This window comes from Aotus nancymaae, unplaced genomic scaffold (genome assembly GCF_030222135.1).
Source record: "Aotus nancymaae isolate 86718 unplaced genomic scaffold, 86718_ANA_hifiasm-v0.15.2.pri h1tg000053l, whole genome shotgun sequence".
NCBI lineage: Eukaryota > Metazoa > Chordata > Mammalia > Primates > Aotidae > Aotus > Aotus nancymaae.
In genome coordinates this window covers 21,915,277-21,940,817 of record NW_026988467.1, presented here as the reverse complement: position 1 = coordinate 21,940,817, position 25,541 = coordinate 21,915,277, and the positions used below count along the sequence as shown (strand labels likewise).

Here is a 25,541-nt window from a genome sequence, read left to right as displayed (position 1 = left end):
GAATTTCTTTTGTAATTTATTTTTACAAATTATACCATGATAACATTTGACAAAAATTATTCATGTGAAAGTTTCCTGTAACATTTTATAAGTTAATCAAGTGCATACCACAATAGATTTCTGGTTGTTTGGGGTGTTCTCGTGATTTTAGTATTACACAACTTTAAGCTGAGACTACACTCAGAAATAAGCTTAGAAAATGGCATTACAAAAGATTGGGAGTGAGCAGTAAAAAACAAAACAAAAACCCATGCAGGGCTGTCGTGCTGCAGGAAATCAGGTGTTTTCACTGCCATAAGTCTTCAGTGCGGCCAAACTTAAAAACCAGTCCTCTGTGAATAAATCAAGAAATACCACATGACTCCCTGAATTTGAGAAAAGAATATGTGAGATTTTGAGAATGGTGTGAAACAAGCAACAAAGAATAACTGATGAGTTGTAGAAAAAATGTTGGTACAAAATGTATCAAAACAGAAACTGATCATTCTAAGGTAGTGAATTCTTCCATTACACTCAACGGTGCTATTTACCACCATCTTCCTGACAACCTTAACTTTTGAGTACTAAAGACTCATGTGACTTTTAAAAAGTTAACCAGTGTTTACTATGTAACCATTATATGTCTGAGTTTATCAAATTCATTCAACAAACTGTTTTGGTGCCAGGGCTATAAAATAAGACACACAGCTACTGCCCTCAAATTGCTCCCATTTTGCTAACCAATATGGTACGTGTGGGGGTGGCTGGGAAAGGAGGCTTATATACTAAGTATTAAGGGGGCACAGAAACACAGAATTCAGTTGCCCTGAATAAGTTAGAAAAGGATTTACAGAGGTAATATTTGAGACGGGCTTTTATGGAAAAACAAGTTTGAATAGGACAATTGTATGCATAAAATAACAGCTGAGGTGTTAGTAGAACACGGAGGAGTCTACCATGGCCAGATTACAGTTTAGGAGATGAGGAGGCAGGGAATGGACACAGCCAGGCTTTGGAAAGCCAACTGCCGAGGGTGGCAAATTACCCACAGGTGCCTTAGATGAGCCAGAGTGCAGATGGCTGCCTGCATGCCACCAAATGAAATGGGGCCATGGGCCAGGCACAGTGGCTCACACCTGTAATTCCAGCACTTTGGGAGGCTGAGGCGAACAGACTGCTTGAGCCCAGGAGTTTGAGACCAGCCTGGGCAACGTGGCGAATGCCAGCCCCTACAAAAAATACAAAAATTAGTTGGGCATGGTGGCACGCGCCTATAATCCCAGATCTCTGCTCTTCTAGTTAATATCAGATCTACTGCTGTAACAAAGAAAAAGTGACGTTGGTTATTAGAGGCCTCTACTGTCTCAATAGCTTAAAAGAGACACTGTGACTCCACCATATTTGTCACAAGCTATGAACTCTAATCTGGAGTTTCTTGGAAAAGAGCCAGGGGCTAGTCCCTCCTACACTGTCAGATGGTCATCTCTGGTACTGACATCTGCCCATTCTGACTTCTGAAACAGTAATTCTATTCTGCTGCTGCTGAGTACCATTCTGTTATGGTCAGAATGGCAGGTGTCCCCTCCAAATCTCCTGTTGAAATGTGATCCCTAGCACTGGTGGTAGAGCCTAGCAGGACGTGTTGGTCATGGGGGGCAAATCTTTCATGAATGGCTTAGTGCCATCCCCTTGGTGATGAGTCAATTCTCACTCTTAGTTCACATACGAGGTTGTTTAGAGGAGGCTGGTACCTCTTCTTCCTCTCTCTGGCTTCATGTGATATGCCGGCTCCCCCTTTGCCTTCTGCCATGATTGGAAGCTTCCTCAGGCCCTCACCAGAAGCAGATGTTGACACCATGCTTCCTGTTCAGCCTGCAGAACCGTGAGCCAAAATAAACCTATTTTCTTTCTAAATTACCCAGCCTCAGGTAACCCTAAATAGCAGTACAAACAGACTAACACAACAGGCAATCTGCTACAGCTATTCTGCTAACAGTGTCCATTAACCGAATTCAATTTGCTTATAGGATACAAGGTATAAGCCAAAGAGGCTGTGCATCTTGTCACATCTAAGTTTACATTCTTCTTATTTCCAAACTGATTTTATAAAATGGCAAAGATGCCTGGTGATGGAATAGGTGTGAATACCAACTGGTGACTCTTACTGAAGAGCAACTATTAGTATTTCAGTAGACATGGGATTTTTTGTTTCTTTTTTGGAGATGGGTGGGAAGGGATGGAGAAGGACAAGCCCTGGAATATACATCAGATTCCTAGCCTTTTTTGGATTAGGGATTTCTTTGAAAATCTGATGAAAGCCACAAACTATCTCTTTCCAGAAATACGCAAGACACCAATTTCCTGCATATGGAAATGTCTGGTGATTCCAAACCTTCAGAAGACTTCTGACAGAATAAAGATTAAGTACTCCTGATGCAGGCTGTGTGAGGTGGCTCATGCCAGTAATCCCAGCACTTTGGGAGACCGATGTGAGCAGATCACAATGTCAGGAGTCAGAGATCAGCCTGACCAACACAGTGAAACCCTGTCTCTACTAAAAATACAAAAATATTAGCTGAGTGTGGTGGTGTGCGCCTGTAGTGACAGCTACTTGGGAGGCTGAAGCAGGAGAATCACTTGAACCTGGGAGGCAGAGGTTGCAGTGAGCTGAGATTGAGCCACTGCACTCCAGCTTGGTGACAGAGTGAGACTCCATCTCAAAAAATAATAATAAAATAAGAAGGAACTCCTGATGCAGAGGATAAAGAGCTGTTTTGTTTGTGGGGTCTTATGGCCAGGGGCAGGGGTAGGTTGTGGGGGGTTGGAGGGGGTGGTAGTGGCTGGAGGAGCAGCACAGATCGAGAAAAGGGCTGGCCCAAAGTTTCTAGGAAAGATGAACATCAGAGAACACTGATAAAAGCCTTGAGGTTTTTAGAGGTTTTAGTCATCTTTTCATTTGTAATTGAAAGGGAAGGATAAAAAATGTTTGGGCTTTTCCTCCACACCTCAAATATCCCTCAGAAATTTTACAATATCAAGGACGGAAGAACTATACAATATTATCAGAAACCAAAAGGTAGGGATAAGTGGTTTTAGGCAGGCTTTCGTTTAAAGCAAGTGTTAGGGATCAAGTTTAAAATGAACATCACCAGTGTTATGCAACTAAATCTGCATGAATCATAGTTACTCACTCATTAAAAGGGGGGGCATGGTGGCAATCTTAAAAATTAATATATGCTCTTAAGGTTGGCAGCAAACCAACTCATCTATTTAAAATATCTTTCTCAACCTTATTCTTCATGTTTTATGAAAATATCATGGAGGAGGGCATTGGATGAGTAATTAAGCAACTAAATATAGTAAATGATATAAAAGAAGCTATTACTTTTAAAAGATAAGATAAAGAATGCAAAAGAAACTTACCCAAAAAAGATGAAGGCATTCTGGAAAAATACAGCAATTCCAGGGTATACTACAACTTTTTCTGTAAAAATAATTGTGGTGTTTAGAGGGTTATGATCTCAAAACATTTGGTTTCAGATACATTGGCAAACATCAGTGTTCCTGCCTAGAAGAACTGATTTCGTATGGAATTAGGGTTGGCTTGAGTATTAAATGACATAATGTGTGACAGAGTCTAGCACTGCTTTAGTAAATGTAAACAAATATTTACTGAGGGCATACTATATGCTGGCCCTATTTAATGTTGAGGATACCGCAATAAACAAAACAGGTAAATTATTTTTTTGTCCTCATGGAGCTAGACAATACACTCAATAAAAAGAAGCTAACATGGCCGGGCGTGGTGGCTCATGCCTGTAATCCCAGCATTTTGGGAGGGTGAGACGGGCGGATCATGAGGTCAAGAGATCGAAACCATCCTGACCAACATGGTGAAACCCTGTCTCTACTAAAAAATATAAAAATCAGCTGGGTGTGGCGGTGCGTGCCTGTAGTCCCAGCTACTCGGGAGGCTGAGGCAGAAGAATTGCTTGAACCCAGGAGGCGGAGGTTGCAGTGAGCAGAGATCACACCACTGCACTCCAGCCTGGCACCTGGCGAAAGGAAGAGCAAGACTCTGTCTCAAAACAAGAAAAAAAAAAAAGATAACATAATGCAGGAAAGGTAGAGAAGTGCAGTGTGACATCAAACACAGGTGGCCAGGAAGACCTCATGAGAAGGGGACAGTAGAGTAAGGACATGCAGGAAATGAGGGCAGAAGCCACACATGAGCCCTGAGGGAGCACGCGGTGTATTACAGAAACAGCCGCAGGGGCACAAGAGCAGGGACAGCGTGAGGGCAGCTGGGTGGTGGAGACCTGGCAGTCACAGTGAGGACTCAGATTTTTACTCTGAGATAAGAAGCCACCAGGTTGTGAGCAGAAAAGTGATCTAAGCTGACATATTTTAACAGGATCCCTCTGGCTGCTGTGCTCAGAATAGATAAAAGGAGGCAAGAGAGGAAACAGAAACTAATTAAGAGGCTCTTCCAGGAAATCAGGTAAGAAATTATGATGGATTGAACCAGGGTGGTAGCAATGGAAATGGTAAACAGTGGTTAGATTCAGGATATATTTTATAGCACAGTCAACAGGATCTACAGACTGGATGTGGGGTGTGGGAGGAAGACAAGTGTCATCTTTGACAGGCCCTAACTATCCAGGGCTTTTGGCCTAAACACCTGTAAAGACAGAATAGCCAGCCATTAACTAAGATTGGAAGGACTGCCAGAGCAACATTTTTTTCTGATTGTATCCAGAACTGAAGTTGAAATTCTCATAAATTTCTACTATTGGAATTGTCAATGATTGCTCATTAATTGACAGAGGCAAGATAAATAGGTGGATTATCAAAATTTTCTCATTTCAGAATGGCTTTGGTTAATCTGATTAACATAACAGATGGTTTGCATAGTCTTCACCACTATTCCACATTAAATAGCCATCACCACCAGAATGGCTCATAAAAATGTTATAAAGTCAACTTTATAAAATTACAGATCTGCTGCTAATAATTCTCAAAGCATAACCTTGCTCCAGATGCCTTCAAGAAAATAGCCTAAAACTATATGAGATGAAGATATTCCTATAAAAAGGGGCTCTAGGGGCCGAGTGCGGTGGCTTACGCCTGTAATCCCAGCACTTTGGGAGGCTGAGGCGGGTGGATCATGAGGTCAGGAGATCGAGACCATCCTGGACAACATGGTGAAACCCCATCTCTACTAAAATAAAAAAATTAGCTGGGCATGGTGGCGCGTGCCTGTAGTCCCAGCTACTTGGGAGGCTGAGGCAGGAGAACTGCTTGAACCCAGGAGGCAAGATGCAGTGAGCCGAGATTGCGCCACTGCACTCCAGCCTGGTGCCTGGCCACAGAGCGAGACTCTGTCTCGGAAAAAAAAAAGTGGGGGCTCTGTATTAATAGTTTTATCTGGGAAATAATTATCAGTAATTTAATTTTCTTCTTTTGAGTTCTTTTACATTCTTAGTTTTCTATAATGAACAAGTATTATGCAATTCCCATGATAAAAAGGGTAATTTTTTTCCTTTGTTTTTTTGAGAGAGTCTCACTCTCTTGCCCAGGCTGCCATGTAGTGGGGTGATCGCAGCTCACTGTAACCTCTGCCTCCTGGATTCAGGAGATTCTCATGCCTCAGCCTCCCAAGTAGCTGGAATTACAGATGTGTGCCAATATGCCTGGCTAATTTTTGTATTTTTGGTAGAGATGGGGTTTTGCCATGTTGACCAGGCTGGTCTCAAACTCCTGGTCTCAAGTACTCCACTTGCCTCAGCTTCCCAAAGTGCTGGGATTACAGGTGTGAGCCACTGCACCCAACCATATTTTAAAATATATATATGTGGCCGGGCGCGGTGGCTCACTTCTGTAATCCCAGCACTTTGGGAGGCTGAGGTGGGTGGATCACCTGAGGTAAGGAGTTCAAGACTAGCCTGGCCAACATGGCGAAACCCCGTCTCTACTAAAAATACAAAAATTAGCTGAGCGTGGTGGCAGGTGCTCTGCAATCCCAGCTACTCAGGAGGCTGAGGCAGGAGAATCGGTTGAACCCAGGAGGCGGAGGTTGCAGTGAGCTGAGATTGCTTCACTGCACTCCAGCCTGGGCAACAAGAGCGAGACTCCATCTCAAAAAAAAAAAAACCATATATATATATATTTTTTTTTTCAAATTATAAGTTAGTTATAATAGTTATAATTTATAATATGTTAAATGCAAACGGGGAATAAAATTATGATAACTAAAAATGTAAGAAAAAAGAGCAAAAGGAAATAAACCAAAATATTTAAAAGTGGTCAAAGTATTACTACTTTTTTCTTTCTTCTCTTCTCTTTTCTCTTTTTTTGGCTCAGGTGATCCTCTCACCTCAGTCTCCTGAGTAGCTGGAACCACAGGTACACGCCACCATACTTGGCTACATTTTTATTATTTGTAGAAATGGGGTCTCCCTATGTTGTCCAAGCTAGTCTCAAAATCCTGGCCTCATGCAATACTCCTTCCTTGGCCTTCTGAAGTGCTAGGATTACAGGCATGAGCCATTGCACCCACCCTCTTTTACTTTCTACATTTTTGGTAACATCATTTTAATAATAAGTTATACATGGCCCAGCCTGGTGGTTCACACCTGTAATTCCAGCACTTTGGGAGGCTGAGGTGGGCAGATCACTTGAGCCTGGGAGTTTAAGACCAGCCTGGGCAACATGGTGAAGCCCCATCTCTATAAAAATACAAAAAATTAGCAGGGTGTGGTGGCATGGGCCTGTCGTCCCAGCTACTCAGGAGGCTGAGGTGGGAGGATTGCTTGAGTCTGGGAGGTGGAGGTTGCAGTGAGCTGAGACACTGCACTCCAGCCTGGGTGACAGAGCAAGACCTTGTCTCAAAAAAATAAACAAACATAAAAGAAAAAATACAAATATTTAGAAATATCTATTACTCCTATGAGATTAAATGATTTTAATAAAAATTTAGGAAACATTATTTTAATCTAAAAGTCGTATTTTATTCAAAGAAGTAAAGAGTTACAATATGAGCTAAATGAGATATAAGCTGGTCCAGTTTTTGTAAATCATTAATACTGCATTTTTACTATGACAGCCATGGCAATTTTACCTGGACCATTAAATGGATTTTCTGTTTTTCAGAAGTCCCTCAAGGTGAAATTTCTGCCAGGGATCTAACAGTACACCTCTTCCTGAGCTTGCCTTAAACTCACCTTATATAGCAGGTGTATATTAAATGTTAGTTTACTTTTCTGTCTAAAAGGAGATGACATCATATTATCAGGGAGGCTTAACTGAATAAATCTCAATTCTGGGATGTTAGAGCTTTGCACAGATATTCTGTAAGTCAGAACTTGTTAGGCCAGGCTTGAGGCCAGGAGTTCAAGGCCAGCCTTAGCAACATAGCAAGATCACATCTCTACAAAAAATAAAAAAATTAGCTGGGTGTGATGGTGTGTGCCTGTGGCCCTAGCAACCTGGGAAGCTGAGGTGGGAGGATGGTTTGCACCCAGGAGTTTGAGGCTGCAGAAGATTAAAGAAAGAAATACTAAAAATATACAAGGCAAACAAAACCAAACACTGTTTGACGGAACACTGTTTGGTTTTGTGGGGAGGGGAGTCCTCAGATATAAATGCTTTGCTAGTAGTTGGCCTATCTACAGGAAAAAAGTTTTATTCTAAAATAATCAACTTTAATGCAAAATTCCAGTATTCCACTGAAGTAAATTATAATGTATGTTTTCTCTTACCTTTAGCAACATAACCTCCAAAAAGAATCCACATAGATGCAATCAGAGATCCAAAGGCCAACATGAAACCAATGAATAGCCAAATACGAGCACCTTGAAAGAAATAATATGTTACCAGAATTGTTCCTCATATGGCAGCACAATTAACTTTCAAAAAGAAAACAAAACCCAAACAGAAAAAAAAGTGCAGCTGCCATTCCAGTCTAATGTAAGAACAGGAGAAGGTGCGTTAAATGTCTTTCAAAATCAGTGCAGATGCTGGCCTTTTTCTTCTTGGATGGTCTGTATAGATTTTTTTTTTTAAATTATTATTTATTAGTCTGAAGTGCATATAGTTACTTTCCCCAGCTGCCTACACTGAGAAAACCTGTACTCAACCTTCCTATAAAGCATCTCATAAAGTATGTTTCACCACATTTAGAGGCTCATTCTCCATATGCTTTTACATGGAGAATGCTCTCACAGCATTTTTTACTGTAGATCTGTGTTATTGTTTGAAAGTCCTCCAAGAGTACTTTCAAACAGTAACACAGATCTACAGTAAAAAATTCATATTCGGGGCCAGGCGCAGTGGCTCACGCCTATAATCCCAGCACTTTGGGAGGCCGAGGTGGGTAGATCACGAGGTCAAGAGATTGAGACCATCCTGGTCAACAAGGTGAAACCCCGTCTCTACTAAAAAATACAAAAATTAGCTGGGCATCGTGGCGCACGCCTATAGTCCCAGCTACTCGGGAGGCTGAGGCAGGAGAATTGCTTGAACCCAGGAGGCGGAGGTTGCAGAGCCGAGATCGCATCATTGCACTCCAGCCTGGGTAACAAGAGCGAAACTCCGTCTAAAAAAAAAAAAAAAAAATTCATATTCGGTGATGTACGAATCTCTAAGCTACCATATTTCACTTTCAGGGAAGTCAGGCAACAAAATTCAAATTTGCTGTGACTGGCACTTTAAGGTTGCATTAAAATTAGGTTAATACAGAACAACCAGCTTTCAAATCACATTAATATGTTTATGAAGATTTGGTATAAGTAATAAATGGAGTCATGACTGCTTAAAATAAATTCTGATAGGGCCTCTTTATTTAATTAGCACAAATACATTTTAATAAAAACACTGCCTACAGCTCAATAAAGCACAGCAAATAGAATGTTATATATTAATTCCTAATTTTAAGCCCAAAACATAAAACAGTCGATTCAAAATAAGCTGTTACTCATAGATATATTAAAACAAATACACAAGTGGTACTTCTATGTGAAATTCTCATTTTAAGGATTTAAGCATACGTAATAAGATGTTATTTGCACTTATTTACCTGTTTGACCCAGACAACCTTCACTGTAACTATCACCTCGGACTTGTCCATTTGATACTGCATTAATCCTGTATCAACAAAATAAAACCAAGAAATCAGGGTCCAGGACACCAATTACCAGAAACAACAATCTACAGTTGCTCAAATTTAAGATTAGGCCTTAAAAGCTTTTTTTTGAGGATACAGGGTCTCACTCTGTTGCCCAGGCTAGAATGCAGTGGCATGACCATGGCTTACTGTAGCCTTGAACTCCTGGGCTCAAGTGATCCTCCTACCTCAGCCTCCTAAGTAGTTGGGAATACAGGTGTGTGTCACCACACCCGGCTAATTTTTAAACATTTTTTGTAGAGTCAAGGTCTCATTATGTTGCTCAGGCTGATCTCAAACTCCTGGCCTCAAGAGCTCCTCCTTGCCTTGACCTCCCAAAGTGCCACTACACCTGGCTCACAGGCCTTAAAGTCTTTTATAACCCCAGCATTTGGGAGGCTGAGGTCGGTGGATCACCTGAGTCTGGGAGTTTGAGGCCAGCCTGGCCAGCCTGGCCAACAGGGTGAAACCCCAACTCTACTAAAAATACAAAAAATTAAGCAGGCATGGTGGCAGATGCCTGTAATCCCAGCTACTTGGGAGGTTGAGGTGGGAGGATCGCTTGGACCCAGGAAGCGGAGGTTGCAGTGAGCTGAGATCACACCACTGCATTCCAGCCTGGGCAATAAGAGCGAAACTCCGTCTCCAAACAAACAAACAAACAAACAAACAAACAAAAAGTGCACATGACTGGTTTCTTCAACCAGATACTCCCTAAATCAGTGGTCATGGGCCCCAGACTAGCAGAATCAGCATTACTTGGCAACCTATTTGAAAAGAGAATTCTCTGGCCCTAACCCAAACCTAGCAAAGCAGACACTCTGGCCACAGGGTCCATAAATCTGAGTTTTAACAAGTCAGACTCAGGTGAGTCTGGATTTTTAAAATTTGGGAACGAAATTCTCAAAATTTTGTTCTGCTAAGATTGGAACAGGTAAAAAGACCATTTAGCTTGGTTCTCTCTGATTTTCCATTTGTATATACCAGACATAACATGTAATCACGTATGGCAACGGCAGAGAGAGAAAATGGGCCCTAGATAATCCAAAAATTACTGAAAATTGGCTTTCGAATAAATTTTTTGTAATAATTTTGAACTAATGTAAAATGTTTGGAGAAATAATTATATTTCAAACAGCACAATAACTTTTTGCTCTGAAGACATTATCAAAAAAGAGATTCACGTGTTAAAATCTTGTTTTTTCAATCCCTGATACAGGATCTAAACATAAGTGTTTTACTAACTTTATTCATAGAGTACCATTCTAAATTGAGATAGCCTTGCTTTCTTTAGAAGCATCCTTTGAAACATTCTAAATGTCATGGGAAAATGCTCACAATACATCCAGTTACAAGACATGATACATATGATATATATACCCATTTAGTTGTGTGTGTCTAACCCTAGAATGTAAGTTTCATGAGGAAGCTTATGTGAAGCACATGAGGGAGCCACTGTGAAGACAGCAGCTTTACAGGAGCCACTGTGTCTTGTTTCTCATTTTCATTCAGTGCCTAGCATAAGGCTAGGGGCTTCGCACACAGTAGGTGCTCAATAAATGTGCTGAAGTAAGGCATGGTAGCTTGTGCCAGTAATCCCAGCACTTTGGAAGGCCAAGGTAGGAGGATTGCTTGAGCCTGGGACTTTGAGACCAGCCTGGGCAACATAGTGAGACCTTATCTCTATGAAAAAAAAAAAGGCGGTTGAATATATGAATCCTAGTTTTTTGCACAGTAATATGATGTCTTAATTTATTCACGCAAATCTAAGTTTTAGAATGTTCAAACTAATTATTTTCAGTGATCTCTATGCAGTACTAAATTATTTTGTATATAAAATAAATACATTTAAAATACATTCATTTTTAAAAGTAAAACACAAATAAATGTTCTGGGTTACTGGTTCTCAGCTCTTGTTTTCCTTGCTGAGCCGTCTGAATAAACTGCACAGCCCTCTATGAGACACCACAATCCTGTCTTCACTATTAGGGACACTTAGGAAGGAATGATCTCTATTTGTTCTCTGCTATTACTATTTTTCTATATGTTCTTAACTTTATAGAAAAGTTACTAGTTAAATAATGTTTTTCCTTAAACATCTATTTGTCAACATCATGCTCCATAACTGGGGGCTAGGTGTGCTCCTGATGTTGGGGTGTAGCTGTTCTGGGCACTCTCGGTGGACAGAGCCGCCACCCCTGCTTTCCCTGTCCTCATGAGGACAGCCTCTCCACCCTGCTCAGACTCCAGTATCCCACTTAGGGCTGCCTTCCTCCATCCCGCACCCTGCTGCCTGGCCCCTCCACCTCATCCTGCTCAGGACCTGAGCCCATGCTGATCTGACCTCCTATGGGAGCCCCTTCCCACCCTGCCTGAGCCCGGCAGCCTGCTCTGGACCACCACAGCTTGTCTTTCTATAGCGGATGCCTGTCATGCTTGACCCCACCTAACAGCTTTTTGACTGAATTTTTCAGGAAGAGGAGAGGAAGAAAAGAGATAAATATCACTTTTAAAACACAGGTGTGTGTTAGAGGGAGAGGACAGAAGAAAACACTGGTAGAATATCTGTTGAAATGTTATAGTTTGGCGAGATTATAGGCAACTTCTTTTTTGCTTATTTGTATACCCTACATTTTCAAAACTAAAAAATACAGAATAATAGAACATTTATTAATACTTTTTAAAGCCACAAAATCCTAGAACTTTTATAATAAGAGAAAAAAGAATAAAGTTATTAATGAAAGAGTAGGTGCTTTTTGACTCCTATCCATTTGAATTATAATAGTTTTTGTTTAAAATTATAGCCTGACACTATAATGAGAAGATGTAAGCTGAAGGCAAATACATGATAAACATTTATAAAAACCTGAAGTCAGCTCTGCTATAATTATATAAATGCAACAGAATGCAAGTTTAGCAGGAAGCACTTTTGAATAATACATTCAATCTCATATACAGCTACACTTCCCCTCCAAAGTCAGACTTGCTACTGCTTCAAAGTGGAACAAAATAATTTTTTAAAGATCCGAGGACAAAAGCAGGACAAAAATACAATCACAAAAAGAAAACTTAAATCTAAACAATGTTGAAATTTATGTGTCAGCTTTCTAAAATAATTTTTTTTTTGAGATGGAGTCTCGCTCTGTTGCCCAGGCTGGAGTGCAATGGTGCGATGTTAACTCACCGCAACCTCCGCCTCCCAGATTCAAGCGATTCTCCCTGCCTCAGCCTCCCAAGTAGCTGGGATTACAAGCACCCGCCACCATGCCCAACTAATTTTTTGTATTTTTAGTAGAGTTGGAGTTTTGCCATGTTGGTCAGGTTGGTCTTGAACTCCTGACCTCAGGCAATCTGCCTGCCTTGGCCTCCCAAAGTGTTAGGATTACAGGCGTGAGCAACCGTGCCCGGTCTTTCTAAAATAATTCTAACAGCATCATTATTACAGTAAGATAAATTGCCACAAAATGGAAAGAACTAGAAATAGCTGCATACTGGCTCAATTTCAAAGCAAGACCACAGCCCTTTGCCATCAGTGGCTTCTGAAGTCAGACCTTTACTTCTGCAAATGAGTAACTACTCTGGCACTGAGCCCATGCCAGGCAGTCACACTGGCTGCCTTTAGCCACTTGCTTAACTCTGAAAATATAAGTTACTGTGTTTACACTCTAGTAACTGTAGCAAAATTTAAAAATGTGTGATTTTCAACTTGGATTGCCTGGAAGCCTGGAAGAGATGACTTTACAACCTAAATTAAAAGTCTACAGAAGGCTGGGCGTGGTGGCTCATTCTTTTAATCTCACTACTTTGGGAGGCCAAGGCAGGCAGACCACCTGAGAGGTCAGGAGTTTGAGACCAGCATGGCCAACATGGCGAAACCCTGTCCCTACTAAAAATATAAAAATTAGCTGGGCACAGTGGTAGGCATCTGTAATCCTAGTTACTTGGGAGGCTGAGGCAGGAAAATTGCTTGAAACCAGGAGGCAGAGATTGTAGTGAGCCGAGATCACGCCACTGTACTTCACCATGGGCAAGTGAGGCTCCATCTCAGAAAGAAAAAAAAGGTCTACAGAAAGCTAATGGACAATGGCAGAAGTCAGGACGAGGGCTATACAGGTGTGGTGGAAGTGCTGATTTAGAATGTTCTGGGATGATGTTTTAAATCTTAATCTAGGTGCTGTTTACATGGGTGTATACATAAGTAAAAATTTATTGAGATGTATATATGAATGGTGCACTTTATATATCTCACTAAATACTTTTCGTGGTTTTTTTGAGATGGGAGTGTCACTCTGTCTCCTGGACTGGAGTACAGTGCCGCAATCTTGGCTCATTGTAATCTCCGCCTTTCAGATTTAAGCCGTTCCCCACCTTGGCCTCCCGAGTAGCTGGGACCACAGGCACGCATCACCATGCCCAGCTGATTTTTATATTTTTTGTAGAGACGGGATTTCGCCACACTGGCCAGGCTGGTCTTGAACTCCTGACCTCGAGTGATCCGCCCACCTTGGCCTCCCAAAATGCTGGGATTACAGGTGTGAGCCACCATGCCTGGCCAGAATACATTTTATATTAAAATTTTAAAATAATAAAGGTGGACAGGCACAGTGACTTACATCTGTTATCAGGGCACTTTGGAAGGCGAAGGTAGGAGAATCACTTGAGACCAGGAGTTCAAGAACAGCCTGGGCAACAGTCAGACCTGTCTTTACAAAAAAAAAAAAAAAAAAAAAAACTGTGAAAAATAGTGGGGTGTGGTGGTGTGCGCAAGTAGTCATAGCTACTGGGGAGGCTGAGGTCGGAGGGCTGCTTAGGCCCAGGAGTTTGAGACGGCAGTGAGTTATGATCATGTTATTACACACCAGCCTGGGTGATAAAGTGAGACCCTACTTCTACAACATTTTTTTTAATTTAAAAAGGAAAGTCTGATTCTTTGGTAGTTCCTAGGTGTGATGATTGGGTGTTCGTGCACATATGTGAGATGTGCCTCCCTCAAACTTGTTTTACATCAGTGCCTTACCCATCTAACATGAAAAAAAAAAGGCCCACAGAGAGTTGATCCCTAAAGGAAGCATTCATAATTAAGGAAACAAAAAAAGGCCCTTAGAAATTAAAACATGAGAACTCAAATGCAAAAATATTCAGCAGATTGGAAAATAGAATAAAAAGACAGATGAGGGCTGGGCGAGGTGGCTCACGCCTATAATCCCAGCACTTTGGGAGGGCGAAGTGGGCGGATCACGAGGTCAGGAGTTCAAGACCAGCCTGATCAACATGGTGAAACCCCATCTCTTAAAAAAATAAATTAATTAAATAAATTTAAAAAAAAAAAAGACAGATGAGAATTCTAAGAAAACATATCGGCTGGGTGTGGTAGCTCACGCCTGTAATCCCAGCCCTTTGGGATGCTGAGTTGGGCAGATCAATTGAGGTCAGGAGTTCGAGACCAGCCTGACCAACATGGTGATACCCTGTTTCTATTAAAAATACAAAAATTAGCTGGGTGTGGTGGCATGTGCCTGTAATCCCAGCTACTTGCGGAGGCTGAGGCAGGAGAATCCCTTGAGCCTGGGAGGTGGAGGTTACAGTGAGCAGAGATCCTGCCATTGTACTCCAGCCTGGGGCAAAACTTTGTCTCAAAAAATAAATAAATAAAAATAAACAGGCCAGGCGTGGTGGCTCATGCCTGTCCCAGCGCTTTGGGGGCCTAAAGCAGGTGGATCGTGAGGTCAGGAGTTCAAGACCAGCCTGACCAACATGGCGAAACCTCGTCTCTACTAAAAATATAAAAATTAGCTGGGCATGGTGGCACACACCTGTAATCCCAGCTACTCAGGAGGCTGAGGCAGGAGAATTGCCTGAACCTGGGAGGTGGAGGTTGCAGTGAGCTGAGATTGTGCCACTGCACTCTAGCCTGGGCCACAGAGTGAGACTTTGTCTCAAAAATAAATAAATAAATAAAAAACAAATAAAACTAAAATAAAGGCCAGGTGCGGTGGCTCACGGCTATAATCCCAGCACTTTAGGAGGCCGAGGCGGGTGGATCGCGAGGTCAAGAGATCGAGACCATCCTGGTCAACATGGTGAAACCCCGTCTCTACTAAAAATGCAAAAATTAGCTGGGCGTGGTGGTGTTCGCCTGTAGTCCCAGCTACTCGGGAGGCTGAGGCAGGAGAATTGCTTGAACCCAGGAGGTGGAGGTTGCAGTGAGCCGAGATCACGCCATTGCACTCCAGCCTGGGTAACAAGAGCAAAACTCCATCGCAAAAAAAAAAAACTAAAATAAATACTTTTTTCAATTTATTGAGATGGAGTCTCCCTCTGTCACCCAGGCTGGAGTGCAGTCATACGATCTCGGCTCACTGCAACCTTTGCTGCCCAGGTTCAAGTGATTCTTGTGCCTCAATCTCCTGAGTAGCTGGGATTACAGGCACTTGCAATCACGCCTAGCTAACTTTTTTTTTTTTTTTTAAGTAGACAGGGTTTCTCCATGTTGGTCTCAAACTCCTGACCTCAGGTGATCTGCCCGCCTCAGCTTCCCAAAGTGCTGGGACTGCAGGCATGAGCCACCATGCCCAGCCAAAATAAGTACTATTCTTGTATCCAAAAAAAAGATGTGGTAACTGGAAAAATGGGTCCAACCCTGATAAACAGGGGAGGGAAGTCCCATGGTGACAGCGCTGTAGCAGACTTACACAGTAATCAATTTGTAATGAAATCAATTCGTATATAGGCTTCTGGGATGTCAAGTTCTAGAACAAAAGAGGTTATAATATATTAAAGAATATAATTGAGAATTTGGGAAAAAAATAAAGATGTGATAATCGTAAAAAATGCAAGAAAACAGAAAAAAAGGCAGCTAGAAACTCCAGGAAAAACAAAAAGCTAAACAAGGATACTACAGTCCACAGAGTAACTGTCCAAATTAGAACCGCAGCATTCAAGAAGAATGAAATGAATCCTAAAGAAAACATACATTCTTTCTATCAATAACCAGAAAAAAAAAAAAAAAAAAAAAAGCAATCAGAAACTCTGGGAAAGGTGGGGCACAGTGGCTCATGACTATAATTCTAGCACTTTGGGAAGCCAAGGCAGGTGGATCGCTTGAGCCCAAAAGTTCAGGGCCAGTCTAGTCAACATGGTGAGAACTCATCTCAATTAAAACAAAAAAAAAACTCTAGGAAAACAATACTAAATAAGAAAGTCATAGCTCAAGTTTGAAATTAAAATATATAATGAATTTAAGAAACTAGTAAGAATACAAGACTATTTTCAAAATACATTGATAAATTTGAGTATAGTGTCATATTATTGAAACTTATACTACTTGGCACTGCAATGAATTTTGTTTACCAGTTTTTTGTTTTTTTATAGAGATGGGGTTTCACCATGTTGGCCAGGTTGGTCTTGAACTCCTGACCTCAGGTGATCCACCCACCTTGGCCTCCCAAATTGCTGGGATTACAGGCGTGAGCCACCGCACCTGGCCTTGTTTACTGGTTTTAACAATTTTTTTGGCTGGGCACAGTGGCTGATGCCTGTAATCCCAGCACTTTGGGAGGCCAAGATGGGTGGATCACAAGGTCAGGAGGTCAAGACCAGCCAGGCCAAGATGGTGAAACCCTATCTCTACTAAAAATATAAAAATTAACCAGGTGTGGTGGCATGCACCTGTAATACCAGCTACTTAGAATGCTGAGGCAGAGAACTGCTTGAACCTGGGAGGTGGAGGTTGCAGTGAGCTGAGATTGTGCCACTGCACTCCAGTCTGGGAGACAGAGAACTCCATCTCAAAAAAAAAAAAAAAAATTTTTTTTTTGAACAGGAATGTTCCTATTAAATTCTAAGGTCATTTCATTCCTCTGCTCAAAATCTTCCAATGGCTTCCATTACACTTATAATGAAAGTAAAGTTCTTGGCTGGGCACAGTGGCTCACACCGTAATCCCAGCACTTTGGGAGGCCGAGGCAGCAGGATCATCTGAGGTCAGGAGTTCAAGACCAACCTGGCTAACATGGCGAAACCCCATTTCTACTAAAAATGCAAAAAATAAGCTGGGCATGGTGGCATGTGCCTGTAATCCCAGCTACTCAGGAGGTTGAGGCAGAATTGCTTGAACCCGGGAGGTGGAGGTTGCAGTGAAGTGAGATTGTGCCACCGCACTCCAGCTTGGGCAACAAGATTGAAACTCCATCTCAAAAAATAAAAATAAAAAGTTCTTATGTTTGAAATGGGGTCTTGCTCTGTTACCCAAGCTGAAGTGCAGTGTTGCAATCATGACTTACTATAGCCTCGACTTTGCAGGCTCTGGCGATCCTCCCACCTCAGCCCCTGGAGCAGCTGGGACCACAGGCATGCCCTACCAATTTTTGTATTTTTGATAGAGATGAGGTTTCGCCATGTTGCCCGGGCTGGTCTCAAATTCCTGAGCTCAAGTGATCCACCCACCTCGGCCTCCCAAAGTGCTGGAATTACAGGCATGAGCCACTGCATCCAGCTGAAAGTAAAGTTTTTATAATGCTTTGTAAGCTCCTATGCCATGTGCCCCTCTCCATCACTTCTCTGATCTCATCAATTTCTCTTTCCCTTGATCTTGCTGCTGCAGTTATACTGGTCTCCTTGCCATAAAGCCTTTGTACTTGCAGTTCCACCTGCATGGAATGATCCTCTCTTATATATTCCCATCCCATAGTGAGCTCCTCCACTTTCTTCAAGTCTTGACTCAAAATCGTCCTCTTAGTGAGACCTTCCCTGACTTTACTGAAAATTTCTGGCCACGTATAGTGGCTCACACCTGTAATCCTGGCACTTTGGGAGGTTGAGGTGGGAGGATCACTTGAGCCCAGGAGACCAACCTGAGCATAATGAGACCCCCTCTCTAGAAAAAAAAAATTATTTTAAAATTTCTATCCATCCTATTGACATCCCACAAGTCCTTTCTCTATTTTTTTTCCTTTGCACTTATTTTAAATATCAAAAACACATGGGTTTTTCCTGTTTTATTAACTACTATATCTCCTGTACTTAGAGCAGAGTCTGGAATACAAAAGCTTAATAAATATTGTTGGAAGAATAATCCCTTAGACAAAATACAGTTTCTGACTTAACTGTAAAGCTATAAACCCTGGCAGTATAAATATAAAAGGATAGCTAAGAGAAGCTTGGAGGGAGTGGAGAGGTGGACAAAAAGAGCAAAGAGGACTGCTGCTTTTCTGTGTAAGTCCTTCTCTACTGTATGACTTTAAAGTCATTTCCAGTATGTTAATCTGATAATATTTAGAATTTTAAATCTATGCAACTATATATGAAACATTTTTATTTTGTGGCAAGCTATGTAAGTAATGCCAATTATGAAGACACTTACATTAGGAAGGCTATGGTTGCTATAACACCACAGGCATGGTATGAGTGGTTGAAATCTTCCATGGGGGAATAAATAACAGCTGCATCTATGATAATCCACCAGCCTGTAAAAAACTAAAACAAAGGTGACACCGATGAGAAATTACAGCAATTTCATATCTCACTGGCTAAAAGCAAGCAAGGTATTTAAGTGAAGAGATCCCTTTTAATAAATTTCAAAAATGTTCTAGCTATTTCTCACATGTGATTTGCACATGGCCTAATAGCTGATTAAATATTTGCTACCCTTAAATCTGACAACAATTTATATTTATTGACTTAACTTTTCTCCAAGCCTACTTCAATCATTATTTAATATTAGCATAATAAAGCCTTATAATATAATTTGGTGAACTGGAAACCAGTTATCTCCTGGAGGGGGAAAGGAAAAAAGTGACTCAGATTCCAACTGACGGAAGAAGTGCCCTGTTGATATAAGCCTCCAGAAAAATACTCCCCCAAATCAAAAAAAACGCATTCAAATTAATATGGACAACAATTATGGCTGACAGAATTTTAGCTATCTTCTTGGTGTGAAGTAACAGCTCTAAGGTTCTGCTTTTGATGAATTCCAGTGCAGGCTAAAGATGGTTTCGGGTGTGATTTTGAATTCAATGTAAACACCAGATTAGATTACAATTTATCTAATTGAATTGGGCTCCAGATATGACCAAGGGCAAAGATATAACAAGAAAAATGACCCCAAAACTGCACAAATATTTTTTATCACCAGAAATTTACAATAAAATTATATTAACCAAATTCTGACAAGTAGCTTAGAAGGTTTCAAAAGTAACCCCCTTTCCTATCTTCACTCCCAACCCTGACTCAGCTCTGGGAACTGCCATCTTCTGGCACTTATTTAAAAACAACGATTTTAAGCTAGTCAAATTACTTTTATGAGATTACAGACAGATTACTTGATTACTAACATTTTTAGTGGCTAGTATGAGTAAATATACCTTTCTTTTTACCCTCAGCTCAATGTATTCAAGATATTTTCTTCATAGACTAAAAACCCAAAAGCTTTTTGGCCAGGTATGAGGCCCTGTAATCTCAGCCCCTTGGGAGGCCAAGGCCAGTGAATCATTTAAGACCAGGAGTAGGAGACTAGCCTGGGCAACATGGAGAGACCCCCATCTCTACAGAAAAAAAAAAGAAAAAACTCAGCCTGGCATGGTGGCCCTCGCCTGTGGTCCAGGATACTCTCCAGAGGATCACCTAAGCCCAGGAGGTTGAGGCTGCAATGAGCAGTGATTGCACCACTGCACTGCAGCCTGGAAGACAGAGTGAGACCACATCTCCAAAATAGATACATCTTTTTTTTTTTTTTTTTTTTAAAAAGAGACGGGGTCTGGCTATGTTGCCCAGGCTGGAGTGCAGTGACTATTCACAGGCACCATCCCACTACTGATCAGCACAGGAGTTTTGACCTGCTCCATTTCCGACCTGGGCCAGTTCACCCCTCCTTAGGCAACCTGGTGGTCCCCTGCTCCTGGGAGGTCACCATATTGATGCTGAACTTAGTGCAGACACCAGATCGGCATAGTGCACTACAGCCCAGAACTCCTGGACTCAAGTGATCCTCCCACCTCAGCCTCCCGAGTAGCTGGGACTACAGGCACGCGCCACGGCGCCCGGCATAAATAAATCTTAAAGCTCGAGAAAAAATATTTTGCCATTACTTTGAAAAAATATAGGATAATTATTTTTCATGGATTATAAATGTTAGAGATTAGGTGAAGAGGAAATACTTAAATTTAGACATTTATTTGTTCATTTACTTAAAATTTACTCTTTAGGGCTAGGTGTGGTGGCTCACGCCTGTAATCCCAGCACTTTGGGAGGCTGAGGCAGACAGATCATCTGAGGTTTGGAGTTTGAGACCAGCCTGACCAACATGCAGAAACCCTAACTCTCTTGAAAATACAAAATTAGCCAATATGGTGTGTGCCTATAATCCCAACTACTCAGGAGGCTGAGGCAGGAGAATTGCTTGAACCTGGGAGGCGGAGGTTGTAGTGAGCTGAGATAGTGCCATTGTACTCCAGCCTGGGCACAAGACTAAAACTCCAATTCAAAAAAAAAAAAAAAAAAAAATTACTCTTTATAGCCTATAACATCATATAATCATAAAAAACTAATATCAGATCCCTTGAGGGATCTGAAGTGCAAATAAGAATTTTATTCTGTAAAAATTACTTCTACACAATGTATTTTAATAAGTTTTTTCCTGTTTTTGTTTTTGCTTTTTAAAACAAAATTTAAAGGGGCCATACTAATCTTCTCTGTATTGTTCCAATTTTAGTGTATTGTGTTGCTAAAGCGAGCACTTTTTTTTTTCCCTTAATGAGATTGAGAAGAAAGTCAACTGGATTATGGAGAAATGCAATCCTGTCTATTGACTGGTTTTGACCTGATTGCTTCTTTTTTTTTTTTTTTTTTTTTTTTTGAGGCGGAGTTTTGCTCTTGTTACCCAGGCTGGAGTGCAATGGCGTGATCTCGGCTCACCACAACCTCCGCCTCCTGGGTTCAGGCAATTCTCCTGCCTCAGCCTCCTGAGTAGCTGGGATTACAGGCACGCGCCACCATGCCCAGCTAATTTTTTGTATTAGTAGAGACGGGGTTTCACCATGTTGACCAGGATGGTCTCGATCTCTTGACCTCGTGATCCACCCGCCTCGGCCTCCCAAAGTGCTGGGATTACAGGCTTGAGCCACCGCACCCGGCCCTGATTGCTTCTTAAAACACTTCCTTGTACCTTAAAATACTCATTAAAAGGAAATATAATCCATATAATAAATATGTTATTATGCCATTTTTACCACACAGTTAAACTAACCCAACCACTCTATTAATCTAATTTTAAATCATAATTTAAACTATTCAAATGGAACTAATAACTCTCCATAAGCAACAAAATAGCAATACTTATTAAAATAAGTACAGTGGTGAAAGATAAAATAAATAGTACATATTTTAAAACATCCTGCAGAATTCAAAACCCATAAACACAAACGAACCAAAAAATGAGATCCAAGTTATCAATGACACTTACTAGTACACCAGCAGCAATGGAAGCAATGGTATTGCGCTTCTCCCCCCAATCAATGCATTCTGAGCATCTCAAGCCCTCTAGAAATCCAGACATTTTTTTCAGGTCACTTAAAAACAAACAAACAAACAATTAAATAAAGTACTTCCATTTACTTGCTTCAAACCTGAAAAATAATAGCCCAGGAATAATTAGATAAAAGTGAAATTACAAATATTTTATTTTGGTTCCACATACTTCTTCAGAATATTTGACTTAGTTTTTGATGAATTTCCACATTATAACTTTGGAAAGTAACATCTGGATTCATTTTGTATCTTTTTTAATGTAAAAAATAGTTTGGGGACTGGTGCGGTGGCTCATGCCTGTAATCCTAGCACTTTGGGAGGCTGAGGTGGGTGGATCACCTGAGGTCAGGAGTTTGAGACCAGCCTGGCCCACATGGCAAAACCCCGTCTCTACTAAAGTACAAAAATTAGCCCGGCGTAGTGGCACATGACTGTAATCCCAGCTACTCGGGAGGCTGAAGCAAGAGAATCGCTTGAACCCAAGAGGCAGAGGTCACAGTGAGCTGAGATGGCGCCACTGCACTCCAGCCTGGGCGACAGAACAAGGCTCTGTCTCAAAAATAAATAAATAAATAAAAATGGTTCGGATATATTTAAGTAATATTAACAAAGGTGAGTCTCCAAATATTGAAAAAATTTTAACTACTGGTTGACCTCCTGAAATCTGTCACATCCTATTATTTCTAAGTAGGTATTAAATTAGTTTAGGTGATACTTTTAATACCAAGTATATGATTACTAATCCCCAGGAGCTCTTTTGTTATCATTTTGATTCCAAACTAAGTTATTAAATGATTCTGATATTTACGGTCCAGAAGCACTAACATTAGTAGAGAGACAAGTGATAAACTTTGGCTCTGAGTTAAAGTACAGATTCAAATGAAAAATATTTCTCTTAGTAATTTACATATTTTATCACAGAACGTGTGTTTCTTCACACCTAGATTAAGAAATTAAACATTGCACTGCAGTTCTTACCTCTACCCACATCACTTCCTTTCACTTCATTCACTTCATTGTCTTTCTGCAAGCCTACCTTTTGGTGTTATTTCTACGTAAAAAACATCTACTTTATTATATCCCTATCTCTGATCCTAACTGATGATTCCAGCCAAAACAGAACCATCTCAAAAAAAAAAAAAAAGCACTTAATTGCGGTTAATATTAAGATTACAAAAATCCGACTGCTATTTAAATTACCATAGCCGACCCAAACTGTCTTTACAAATTATATAAAACATTCTTGTAAGCCGAGCTGTACAGACTTGAGACACAGCCATATTATCTCTATTTCAGAGTATGAAAAAGCCTGAAATACGTATAACTTGCCAATAACAAAAAAACACCCAGATCCCTACAGCGAACCTCAGTCCTTTGTAGCCAGCAATTGTCCAAATATATGACACCCTAAAAAAGAGAAATGACTTCAATTTTTCTTTTAAAAATTAAATATTAAAATACATGATTAGAGTCAGTGCTAAGATGCCTTTGGGACAAGTTCAATTTAGGATATTCACTTATTTGATTTTTCCCTGGGAAGACTGCAATCCAGTAAGTGTTATTTTCAGTTCATCCCAATGGCCCCGCCCCAATCCATTTTTCTTTGCATGAAGACTAGCACGCCCAAGCCAGACCCCGCCCTCCAGACTGGGAATTTCAGGTCTCGAGGGACGCGGCTGGAAGATTGGGGAGCCACCTTCAGCCCAGCCACCCCTCGCTGAGGGAGCCGGTCGGGTCACGCGCCCTCTTGGGGCTTCGGCCTGTCCAGCTGTGAAGTGGGGGACCGGGCGATTTCCAGCGATCCTGGGGTGTCCCGGGGTAGGGCGCAGTCCCCCTTCCGTCCTGGCGGGACCTGGGATCCGTCGCCTTCTCCCGGCGCCGCCGAACCCAGGAGAGAAGTCCACGGGGGCTCAGCCAGGGTCTGCGGCTTTCCGGAGGGTGGCGGCAAAGAGCCTGTGGGCACCAGTCCGTCGAACTGGCCCGGCTCCGAGGCCTCTCCAGCCTGCGGCGCTCCTGTCCTACCCCGACTCCCCGCCCAGCACTTACGTCCAGCCCCGTCGTGCAGTGGCTCCGGAGCCCGGTGTCGCGCCACGCCGGCCCGCCTCACTCTCCCGGTTTCAGCCAACAAAACAAAACAAGACAGCCACGGATTCCAGACCCCGGATGTGGCAGTACCACCCCCGCGGCTCAGCCGCGCATGCGGATACAGGGCAGAGGGCGGGGCGCCGGGTCCCGAGGGAGCCACGCCCACCGCGCCAACGCGTCTGCGCATGCCCGGGCGCTCTGCGCTGGGGCTTTCCGCAGCTCTGGGTTCACAGCTGGAAGTCGGAAGTGCTAGTTTGGAGTACGCCCTTCGAGGATAAGCGTGAGAAGTTGCTCTGTGTGTTGAGCTTTCTAAAGGAAGGCATTCGTTGGTCTTTGTATCCGTCTTGAGTGAGGTGATGAGTGTTTTCTAGTGCTGAGGTCGGCCCCGCAGCCCTCACGTGTGAGTGGCAGGAATAGTGCTGGGTCCCACGTGGTGCAAAAGTATTGAGGTTTGCAGTCACACAGCGCTACTCAGGGCTTTTCAGTTTCATTTATTTTCTCCGTTCTTGTCCCCGCCCTGCCTCCCCGCAGCTCCACCTCCCGGAGAGGGGCGGATTCAGCTCCGAGAGGCAAGGACTTCCCGGCTTGGCGAGGCTAAGGTGTCCCGTGGACCCCAGTCCCGGCGCGGTGACCTACTTATAGGACTTGGCCTTTCTTTGCCGTTTGTTTAAGGCAGGGTTTCTCAGCCTGGATACTACTGATGTTTTGGGCCAGCTAATTCTGTCTGTGGTGAGGGGGGCTGTCCTGTGCTTCCTAGGATGTGTAACTGCATCCCCTGCTTCTACCCACTGGATGCGAGTAGCAGCCCTAGTGAATCAAAACTGTCTCCAGACTTTGCCAAATATCCCCTCCCGGGGAATATCGCCCGGCTTGAGAACCACTGTTTGGAGGAGAGCCTGGGTTTTCGGAAGGTGACCCTTTTCAAAGGGGAGGACGGGAAGAAGCCGGAAGCAACGTTGTCTTAGCTCCGTGAACGACTTGCTGCCAGGCTCACCCCTCTTCTAGAAGCCCTCAGTCTGGGTCTCGCGTCTGGAATGGCCGTCAAGGAGTCGGATCCAGCCCCGGAGAGGGAGCAGGGTCGAGATCTCGTTGCAGAAGGCGCCACCGGAAGAAGCATAGGCGCATCGCGCGGTCTTCTTAGCGGAGGCGCTTGCGATCCTGTAGCTGCCGGTGAGGCGCTGGGTACCTCTCCTTGGTTCCTTTCCGGCAGCTGGTCCCGCTCGAGGGACGGTCGTGTTACAGAAAGGCATATGCGATCACACAGGGGCGGCGCTGCTGCGGCTTTGACCCTGTGGTTCACCCAAATTAACACAGAGGGTGGAGGGAGAGACAACTCGCGGAGCAGAACCCCCTTTCACTTAAGTTAAAGGTGCGTCGTTTGTCATTGAGAGATACGCACAGGTTCATCTGATTTACATGTACGGTGGCAGTATGTGAGTGGGATGGGAATCAAGGTGACTCTGTTTTATAGCTGGGCGCGGTGGCTCACGCCCGTAATCACAACATTTTGGGAGGCCAAGGCGGGCAGATCACTGGAGGCCAGGAGTTCAAGACCAGCCTGGCCAACATGGCGAAACCTGATCGCTGCTAAAAATACAAAAATAGTTAGGTGTGGTGGGCTTTGCCTGTAATCCTAGCTACTCAGGAGCCTGAGGCACAAAAATCAGTTGAACTTGGGAGGCGGAGGTTGCAGTGAGCTAAGATCGCACCAGTGCCACTGCACGCCATCCTGGTCAACAGAACAAGATTCTGTCAGTTCGAGACTAGCCTGGCCAACCTGGCAAAACCCTTT

The 25,541-nt window shown here is 42.6% G+C and overlaps 1 protein-coding gene and 1 non-coding gene across 2 annotated transcripts; one reads left to right on the top strand and one right to left on the bottom strand.

Moving 5' to 3' along the window:
- On the bottom strand, window positions 1-23,842 carry TMEM50A (transmembrane protein 50A). Its single transcript, XM_064363492.1, has 7 exons — window positions 23,711-23,842; window positions 21,600-21,705; window positions 18,504-18,616; window positions 9,056-9,123; window positions 7,740-7,832; window positions 3,403-3,463; window positions 1-332 (listed from the first exon to the last, which is right to left on the bottom strand). The coding sequence occupies exons 2-7, from the start codon at window positions 21,690-21,692 to the stop codon at window positions 287-289; spliced, it is 474 nt and encodes a 157-aa protein (XP_064219562.1). The 5' UTR covers window positions 21,693-21,705; window positions 23,711-23,842; the 3' UTR covers window positions 1-286.
- Window positions 14,068-14,169, top strand: LOC135269576 (small nucleolar RNA U13). Its single transcript, XR_010337831.1, has one exon. It is a non-coding gene; the product is annotated as a small nucleolar RNA U13 (small nucleolar RNA).
- Window positions 23,843-25,541: the final 1,699 nt, after the last annotated feature.

Coding starts and splice junctions, on each gene's coding strand:
- TMEM50A (XM_064363492.1), bottom strand. CDS start 21,692: ATGTCTGGATTTCTAGAGGGCTTGAGATGCTCAGAATGCATTGATTGG. Junction 18,617..21,599: donor CCATTGCTGCTGGTGTACTA/GTAAGTGTCATT, acceptor CCTTTGTTTTAG/TTTTTTACAGGCTGGTGGAT. Junction 9,124..18,503: donor GCAACCATAGCCTTCCTAAT/GTAAGTGTCTTC, acceptor TTGTTGATACAG/GATTAATGCAGTATCAAATG.